The sequence below is a fragment of the Patiria miniata genome, unplaced genomic scaffold, assembly GCF_015706575.1.
Source record: "Patiria miniata isolate m_02_andy unplaced genomic scaffold, ASM1570657v1 HiC_scaffold_16, whole genome shotgun sequence".
Lineage (NCBI taxonomy): Eukaryota > Metazoa > Echinodermata > Asteroidea > Valvatida > Asterinidae > Patiria > Patiria miniata.
The window spans coordinates 16,525,174-16,534,881 of record NW_024037054.1 but is presented as its reverse complement, the minus strand read 5'-3'; the positions used below and the strand labels follow the sequence as shown (position 1 = coordinate 16,534,881).

Sequence of the window (9,708 nt, the reverse complement as noted above, 5' to 3'; positions counted from 1 at the left end):
TTCCTTAAAAATATAATTAACCATTGTATAAAAATAAAATGTTATATTTTACAATTAATATTTATGTTCATATTAAATTATGAATATTTAAATTTTTACAGCCATTTGTGAATTATTTAATTTTGAAAACTTGACTTAGAAATAAATTTAGAAGTTATTACGTAGTCTGGAATGGGGCTGTGGCCAGACTGCTTCAAAATTGATTAGTCAGGGTAAACGTCTGGTATCTTCTCATATTCTATTGCTCAACGTTGATTACATACTGGGCACAAGACGTAAGTACAACTTCTTCCCCAGGACATTCGACACTATCGTTCTCACGAAGAAAAAAAAATTGGCTTCAACTTCGTCCCCATATCGTTCAAGCAGTACGCTACCAGTAACTGCTTTTTCTTCACATCATTGCGCAGAAGCTAACTTGAACTTCATATAATAAGCAAAAAGAAATCGTCGATGGAGTACATAGTTTGCACCATTTTTTTCCATCGAACCATGACTAGTCCCGCCCTTAAATTTACACAAATTTGTACTTTGTTAATGTTTAAGCTGATGTTTTGAGCCTAGACAATCGTCCGGCTCCGTGCCCTTTACTTCTTAAGTGATCTAGAATTTGAACATTTTGCTATCACTCTTCTGTTCTTATAAAAAACAATTTAAAATAAAAATCTCAACCAAAAGTTTGAAGCCGGTGAGGGTTTTTGCCAATTTTAGTGGCAAGAAATTGCACTCGGCATCCGTGCTGCATGCAAACTGGGCGCTCGTGAAAAAAAAACACTCGTCACGGAAAAGGGCAATCAAAAGAAAATACTGTGTTCCAAAATAGAATTTCGTCCCGTTAGCAATTTTCATCGATGGTCCTGATTTGCTTCTATCACCATCCCGATTTTACTTTTCAAATCTCCATCCCGTTGCAATCTGCTACTCTGCACCCCCCCCCCCCGATTATTATTTATTCAACGGACAATAAAGTTTCCAATCCCAACAACTATTGGTTTCACTCATAATTATAAAATATGCCACTTCTATTTGCATACAATAAAAGTTGTAAAATTGCAGTTATATAACGAACTGTAACTCTGAAGTTAAGTACTGATTTTGTTTGATTTTTAAGGGTACTCAGCATACAAATTCACTACCATCTTCAATTTAGCGCATGATGTCCTGTACCAGGCCCGGTGTAGCGTGAATATCCGACTCCATGAAATGTGGATTCATTGGTAGTACTGCGCACGCGTGAGTACAATACTATGCTATTTTTAGGATCGTTTCGGGAGAGTGACCTGTCACGTGCGAGGGATCAACCAATAATAGGGAAATAGGGGTCCGATTTTCATAGGAGTCGGATTTTCATGTGACACCGTGAATAATAAAAACCACATCATCCAACTCACATACTCACAAAGAAAACTCCAGTCAATCGAGATCATTGTAAAGAAATATACCATGATGATGGCCAAATTGCGCCTCGCCGTGTTTGTTTCTGCTTTGGTTTTGTACCTTAACTCAAGCACTTGTTTTAGCCCTGTCGAAGCCGCGGGCGTGCCCGTTAATAAGAGGACTACACGTCAGAACGGTGAGTTGGCTTCCGGGTTTTATATTCGAAATGGCTCTTTTTCTCTCTTTAAAGACCGTATATATCGAGCCTTTAAAAATAAAATCCGGTCACTAAAAGGACTCATATGAGTAATATAGGTTTTCCCAGCCAATTTTCTGAAATGTTCATTCACTTCTGAAAATCGGTCATTCTTTTTTGTCTGAATTTGAATGCACGTTCTTAACCCCATTACAATTCAACGGTACGAAAGTTCCATGGTTTTCGTTGTCCGTGCATTCGGTTTTGAGAAACAGACGGCCAATGTGCATTAATTTACGCAAGCATACCTCTTCTTAATTGATTTCAGGTACAGCTGATTTGATTAACGGTTAATGAAAAAGAAAACCCTAATAATTGTATCTGGTGCCGATGGCATTAAACTAAAATCAAATAGAATGGTAAATGTTTGAAATCGCCCTCTAAAAGCGAAAAAGAAGTCTTGTAAACGAATCTGAAAGAGCATAAACGAAAGGTGTTCCTCAAGTGATTGAACTCAAATGGAATCGAATGCTCTGGTAGCAAAGATGAAACGCGTGTTCAGAGCGATTCTCAAATTCAGACGAAAATGAATGACCGATTTTCAGAAGTGAGTGAACATTTTAGGAAATTGGCCGGGAAAACCTATATTTTTACCAATTTTGGTGAATTGCCCCCAAAATGTTTGATGTTTGGACGAACATTGAACAAGAAGTTTAGCAACAAATTTCCGTATTTGTTTTCCTCAGGGCGTCACCCCTATCCCCTTTATAACTCGAAAAAATGTCCGTAAAAAATCCTGATTTTTTTTTTGCAGTGAGTATAATTATCATCAGTGATTAAAGTTAACAAATGGTGGCTATTTTCTGTTCACTATCTTTTCATGTGTATTGTAGAAGTAAGCGCTTCCTCAATTTACCAACTGGGTGACATGACGTCTTGTACTACGGGGTTGAGTCTGGTGAACAGCGGGCTGGACTACAATGGGTACGGGTGTTACTGCGGCTACGGGGGCACCGGCAGCCCGCTGGATGAAACGGACACGTAAGATGAGCACTTAATAGACGTGCCCGTAGCACATTTTCAAGCAACTTGTTCAAAGAGAGACAACAAAATGCAAATTTTAATTCCGTGCGAAGCTCTCAGGAACGAGCGATGTGTTTTGTTCTTCATATCCGGGCTCCTTAAGTAGCCTGCAAGCTGCCTGTGAAATTGCTTCGTGTCACTTAGCCTCTAAGGGTGCAGACCAGTAAATCGGTCCGAAATTGCCTACGCCGGCCAAATCACGATTTGCATGCCCTCAAAATCTTCAGTATTTGAGCATGCTGTGGGCCATGAACTTGAGGGTTTGTGGGTGGAAGCCGTGCACAGGACTGGGGGCTTGCAGTTCTGTGTAATTTGGATGTAATTTGGACCCTAAAAGCGCTCTATTTTGCAATGGAGTGTAGGCATCGTTTTTCAAAATGGCGATGGGCTTCAGGACTATTTTCAGGGGTGATCATTTTCAGATGGAAATTTCTCCTAAAAGTCATCAGTTGACCCCCGAAAATTGAAAAGAAAATGAAAGATGATGAAATAAGCTTTAATTTGATGTGTGTCTCGAACACCTTGGAGAGTTGTGAGTATTTTTCCCGAATTTTTGAAGTGGGAGCATTTACCATTGGGGTCTATGGAAGTTTATTTACTGGTCTGCTACCCTAAGCTATTGTCTGCGTCCATCCAAGACTGGCTTTGGAATTTGTGCCATTATGCGGCCGGCGCAGTGACAAAATTTATGCGGTCGGGCCGCAGCCGCAGCAGTGCATGGTAGATGGCGGTGGTAGGTGAACTGAGTCCAGTCTGGGGAACTTTGGCACTGGTTCCCCAGGAATTCCGAGCGCGCGCGAGGTTTGCTGCGAATTTCTTGGGTCCTATAAATGCCACGAGCTAATTAAGTCCCCTATAAATTAATTAATTAATACGGTTGATGTAGCGCCCCCTACCGTCAATAGAACCTTTGCTGCGCTCGCCACGGGTTAGGGAACGGCTTCATTAGGGGTAATCGAAGTCCAATCTTGAACAAAGACCGCATCTGAGCACAAAACAGGGAGCGGTGGAAGCTGAAAAAAATACCGAACATTTTATCAGACATCTTGTGGAAAGGCTTAAGTATTTACTTTCTTGGAGTTTAGGCACTCTCCTGAAGACGGTCAGAGCATACTGACCGGAACGTCGAGTTTATACCTCTGGTTCTTTTCAGAACCATTCTCTTAGTTGAGAAATCATTCGCACATGGTGTTTCCGCAAACCTTTCATTATTTAGTATCTCCCGGCCATGCAAAGCCTCAAATCTTACTTATTCACCAATTGCTGTTCAACTCATTGGTAAGTTTACCAGTATACTAACAATAAAACAAAATGTGTGTGTTAATTCTCTATACAGTTGCTGTTATGCTCATGACAAATGTTACGAGCAAAGCCCGTGTCCCGATTCCTTGAAGTACTCCATTCCATACAAGAAGAAACTGAGTTCGTGTGGCACTGACGACGCAACCATCACTTGCAGTAAGACACACGTTGAGAGTTATTGTTGGTCCGGATAAGCCCACTAGGGTTGTGCATTTTTCGAATAATTTATCATTCAAGTATTCTAACTTGGACTTGAACATTCGAATATTCGAATTTTCGAAATGTGCTGATCGAGACATGTGCCAGCCTATAAACTGACCAGCGATCGGGACTTGCGTTTCCTGTACTGGTTGTCGAAAATTAACAAAAATCGTAAAAAGAAGAGTAATGAAATGGTTGACATTTGACCGATTTTAAGACAAAAAATGAGCTTATAATCTCATGGAAGAGCTCAAATAATGCGCAAATAAAGAGGATTTCGACAAAAGTGTTGCATTTGAAAGATTATAAAACCGTGCAACTTGGCGATTAAAATATCATCGTCACGGACGTTTTTCATCATCGCCTCGAGACCTCTCAAATTCTTTTAATATTTAAATTTTAAAAATCTGTTCGGATATTCGGTTGATGATTGAATATTCGGTTGATGATTGAATATTCGAATATCCAGTTTATCCGGCACAACCTACAGTCCACTATATAATTATAGGCTGTGCCGATGAAAGCTATAGTGACAGTGTGATTGTTCAGTGTTGCAATTCCTTTAATTGTTGGTTGAAATAAACAGGTGATATAATTATTTCATTTGAATTTCTCTATCAGAGAGGGCCTCCGACTACCCATGGTACTACGGGAGCACGAAGTACTGCGCTGAAGCAATCTGCAACTGCGACAAAGCTCTTGCCTTCTGCTTCAAGGAGACGCGGCCAAGCTACAACGAGGATTATTGCGACTGGAGCAACTCCAAATGCTAGGCACTGGGCCAATAAGTCTTCGAAACGATTGTGTAGTCTTATCGTCAATAATAAGTATTGATAATAGTCATGACATCGCACTTTATGAATAATTAAACAGCACCCTTTAAAAAAAAAAAGGCGATCGTGGCAACAGCCTGGACTTTGTAGTCTCCACTCAAGTCTCATATACTTCGCTCGGTTTTGAATTCCAAAGTTACGATGACCTTGTCAAAAGGTATACAAGAACCTTAACAGCCCGATTTGCAAGAGCAACCGTAGAAAACACATTATTGGCCAACAAAAAGCCGCTACATAGATGTAATTTGTGAACAGCCACAAAAATGGTCGCACGCTTTAAAGATTCTAATAGTCGTAGGAAACGGTTTCTTTTTAAAGGATTTTGGAATATCACTTCCGTGAGCTATTTTTCACAATCGATGCTAATAAAAGGCAAAACTTTTGTTAATCTGAAGTAAGCGTTTACTTTGTCTGTATTTTTCTGTACATTCATGCATGATCCGTTTTGTAATTGTGGAAGAACTACGGCAAGAGATCGTTGATGGTCCACACTTCAAATTTATGAATGACCTTTGAATCGTGAAGCGAGTTCGGTATTCCAACTGCGCATGTGCACATCAAGATTTGCCGATTTTACTTTCTGGATACAAATTACATCGTATGCGTGCAAAAGCATAGCGGGGTTCCAGCAAAATTGAAGAGATCATCGTGTTCTGAAGTACAACATTTTGCAAAAAACTTTAGACAGCGAAGTGTTCTTAGGTGTTTTGTGTGTCAAAACTTTTGTGCGAACGAAAGTTCCATCTCTTTTGGATTGCACGGAAAATTGCACAGAATGCAGATTGGTTACCACGGTCCCCCATAGCCTTTTGTGCATTTATCTGCCGCGGTTATCCCGGCAAATTCGTCGAATCTTTCTGTGCACCAGACTATTTTGGAGTACCGAACTGGCTTATTGGTTCATACAACAAGATCATTTTATGCTGTTTTACGAAATTCAATTTTTATTTTGGCAATTAGGTAACTGTACTGCGGAAGGAGTGCCGCGTGTCAATTTCATAGAAAGCCCTCCTCCCCCCCCCAAAAAAAATACACGTTTAATACCGTCCAAAGTTCACGAAATCGACCCGAAAAAATACACCTATTAGAAGGGCTAACTTCAATAGGCCCAGATGGTCGTAGTTGTGGCGCTAGATCACAATACCAATAATATTAATAGACCTTTCTTTTGCTCGTAAACATTGTCGCCATTTTATATGGGCTGCCGGAAGCGCATAAATTGAAGACGTGGTTGGCAACATATTTTTCCAAAAGAAAGTCCTCATAATGCCCTCAATACATAGTAAAAAGGCACGTGTAGGAATTATTTTGTAGCTTTACTGACAATGTTGTATTTTCTATATTGTTTTAATATTTAATATTGTTTTAATATTTTGTTTGTCTGTAATAACTCTTCTTCGTTTTTGCAGTGTTGGACCTTCCATAGTTTTGCAACCTGTGGTTGGCAAAATGTGCAGTTGCCAACCACGCGTAGAAAGGTCTATAGGTCAGAAAGGTCTTATACAAGTTGAAATTCAATGGAAAAATCACAATTCCACTTCTCATGTCTCATCACAATATAAATAAATAAATCCATTGACATCCACGCCTGGCTGATTTTGGCCTATAACCAGGAAATGTATTTTGCAAAAATATATTTATCATTTAGAATGTTTTCAACTGCAATGCAAAGTTGAAACCATAATCTGCTAGAGATTGCGCAATGTGATCAAAAATAAAGATGGCAAAATTGAAATTAATAGAGATTTAAAAGGACTATTTTAATGCGAAACTCCAGTAAAACAATGATGTATTTATTTTAAAATAGTGTTTTTAAAATGTATGAGTTGAATTTTGTTTTTCATAATTAAAATAAATGAAATATTGTAAATATCTCAAGTCGAATGAGACGCTGAAACAAAGTAATTGATACTGAAATCTTTTGAGGTATTTACAAATCTGAAATGCTGAAGTGTTCTTGCAACACGAGAAACTCACTCCAATCTCTATGTACAGTAACGGTTGTTATTGTGTCAACATACTAGTCAATCAATGTCCTAATGTCCCGATTCAGAAAAAGAAGTCGTGAGAATTTTCTTCCCACCGTCACTTGTTCAAATTGACCGAACAAAATGAATCTGTGTACAACTTTTTTTTTAAATTGTCTTCAAAGCTAATATTTAACAAGCAAAGGTAAACAAGTTTATTACACACGGAAGTTATAATTATCATTATTTTTAATTAATTATTTCTGGTAATGAAACCATGGATTCCTCAAAAGCGCCCTATGAAGCTCGCAAGCCTGAAAAAAACCTGTAGAGAGTGGACAATGAGAAGAAATTACAGCTTAAGAGGTGGGAGGAAAACTACAGAAGTAAATATTCTGGGGAATACCCACGGAATCAGGCAGGGACTGACAGCCCAATCCACATTGCCCAGGCGGTAATCGAACCACCGTCACGGCAGTGGAAGGCAAGGAAAGAACCGCAACGCAACCTTACTCCCTATTAGAATTATACATGTATACAGGTTTTCATTTTCTACATTTATGAGCTGTACAGGACAATTAAGTGCATAATATACAAAAACGAGTTGGTACTTTCTCTGGCCGTCCATTAAAAATGGACGACCGGGGAGCAATTTCTTATTTGCAATCAAGTCCATGACTTTGTATAGTCACTGACAACATAATGGGCATGCGTCAGTTAGTAACGAAGTGGTCCTCGGACTTAACTTTCCTTTATGAAAATATCCCCAAAAGCCACGAATCACGGGAAAGGTAATAGTTATGTCATCGATGAGTACAGGACAGCAGGACTTGATTAAACACGATTATAAAAAAAAATCACTCACGCTAATCACGCATGCGTATTAAGGTAACTGTCTTTTATGCTTCCGTTAACTGGGGGGGGCTTCCGTTAACCTTGATAGCCTCTTAAATTGTACTGAAATCTGGCCTTTAAAAGATTGTAGGATCCTGCAGCTCGTCGTTTTCATTCAAGACGTTCTCCCGCGACAACATGACGCGTTTCATCTGGACATCCATTTCCCATCTCTGGTGATGCGGTCCCCGACGGCACCCCTCCGGCCTCCGACCACTGGCGGAGAGCGTGTTGCAGCACGACCAGTAGTAGCACTGACGGTGTTCGGACCGTCGGTAATTGTACAAATGACCGTGTTTCCAGCGTTGCCACACCGAGGGAGGCACGGGCGGCAGCGGATGGAAGGTGCACGCCTCTGTCGATGGAGATTCCACGGAGTAACTTTGGGAGCACGAGAAACACTTGAGCCGCTGGCGGTCTTTTATGTTGGGATTGACCTCGAAGAAAGTCGCCCTCAGAAAGTTGTTTTCTCGCTTAAGTTCTGCATTCTCGGTTCTCACTTGATTGATTTCTTCCTCCCACAACCTCAACTTGTCGTTTTGTATGTTGTGGCTGCGCCTCAGTGTTTCCACTTTTTCCTGGTAGTCTTTTTCAATCGCGTTTCTTTCAATCTCGGCTCGTGCCAGCGCCAAGCCGACCTGGCGCAGCCGTTCCTCCTTAACCGCCGTCTTCATGAGCGCTTCGTCCCGTTCGCGCGCGATGGCTTCCCGCTCTGCCGACATGGCCCTAGCGTAACTCCGTGCCTCTTCGACCTCTACCTCAACGGTGGTCATTTTCTCCTGGTCCTGCTTTAAAACCTCCATCTGCGACTTCAACTCTTGAACCTCCAGTTGTTGAGAGGCTTCCTTATCCTCAAGTTTCTGGACCCTGGTAGACAGTGTCCTTAATTCCTCACAAGGATGTGAGGATAATTCGGCAGTCAAATCCTCCTCGTTGTTGTCATCTTTGAGAAACTCCAAACAGGAGCTCTCAACTGGCTCGTTTGGACTAGATGCTGCCATCTTTATGTTCTATGGAGCAAAAATAAAATCAATCATTTTTACAGAATTTTCGGATTTAAAATTTGCATTCAAATATTTTGGGAACGTTACAGCCACAAAAAGAAGTGATTTGCGATATGGGATCATCAGAATGACGCGATCGTATAAACTAGGGACGTAATACTCGGGAAAAGTAGCTGATTGCTTCACTATTAGTGGTTATTTTACTGGGCACTACCAGCAAAAATGAGCAAGACACGTCGAAATGGTGAGCTGAATGTGGACAAAGTGAAATAACAAAACAAAACAGTGTATGAAATCGACTTTCCTTCTCCGATCCGCATATACGTACGTCTCCCAAACTCGCCTCAATTTGCATGTGCAACACGTAACATGTACATGTACTTGTGAACTTGTTGACAAGTGGCGGCGTTGGTCCACCGCACGATAATGTAATAAGTTAAGAAAAAAACATTATGAATGAACGTGAATTACCTTCACTTTTCAGACAGAGTACTCGGGCGCAAATTGGAGACCTACATGTCGAAAATCTGGGAGAAAAGTAAAGTCAGAGCATGTATACCAGTATGTGCACATCGAGTACAACCAACTTGCGTTTGGTACCGTAACAGTATGGCGACACACGTACACACAACGCGTGCGATATTACCAGATGTATTGTTCACGACTACTTTGGTTTGGTTTTTCCCTGTTGCGCCATGCAGAATCCAACATCAGCGTGTATTATTTGCACAACAAAAGGACCGCTCAAGCGGTTTACCTGACCTCTTCTAACCTCGTCTGCACCGCCATGAAATCATCATTCGGGGAATTCCCGGTTGGAATACATTTGTTTGGGTTTGCTTCATTTTCAA

At 40.6% G+C, this 9,708-nt stretch overlaps 2 protein-coding genes across 2 annotated transcripts; one reads left to right on the top strand and one right to left on the bottom strand.

Moving 5' to 3' along the window:
• The first annotated feature begins 1,363 nt into the window (after positions 1-1,363).
• LOC119723130 (phospholipase A2 AP-PLA2-I-like) lies at positions 1,364-5,386 on the top strand. Its single transcript, XM_038193677.1, has 4 exons — positions 1,364-1,573; positions 2,467-2,614; positions 3,993-4,114; positions 4,781-5,386. The coding sequence occupies exons 1-4, from the start codon at positions 1,444-1,446 to the stop codon at positions 4,930-4,932; spliced, it is 552 nt and encodes a 183-aa protein (XP_038049605.1). The 5' UTR covers positions 1,364-1,443; the 3' UTR covers positions 4,933-5,386.
• Positions 5,387-6,741: 1,355 nt separating this feature from the next.
• On the bottom strand, positions 6,742-9,533 carry LOC119723128 (protein enabled homolog). Its single transcript, XM_038193675.1, has 2 exons — positions 9,329-9,533; positions 6,742-8,863 (listed from the first exon to the last, which is right to left on the bottom strand). The coding sequence occupies exon 2, from the start codon at positions 8,852-8,854 to the stop codon at positions 7,931-7,933; it is 924 nt and encodes a 307-aa protein (XP_038049603.1). The 5' UTR covers positions 8,855-8,863; positions 9,329-9,533; the 3' UTR covers positions 6,742-7,930.
• Positions 9,534-9,708: the final 175 nt, after the last annotated feature.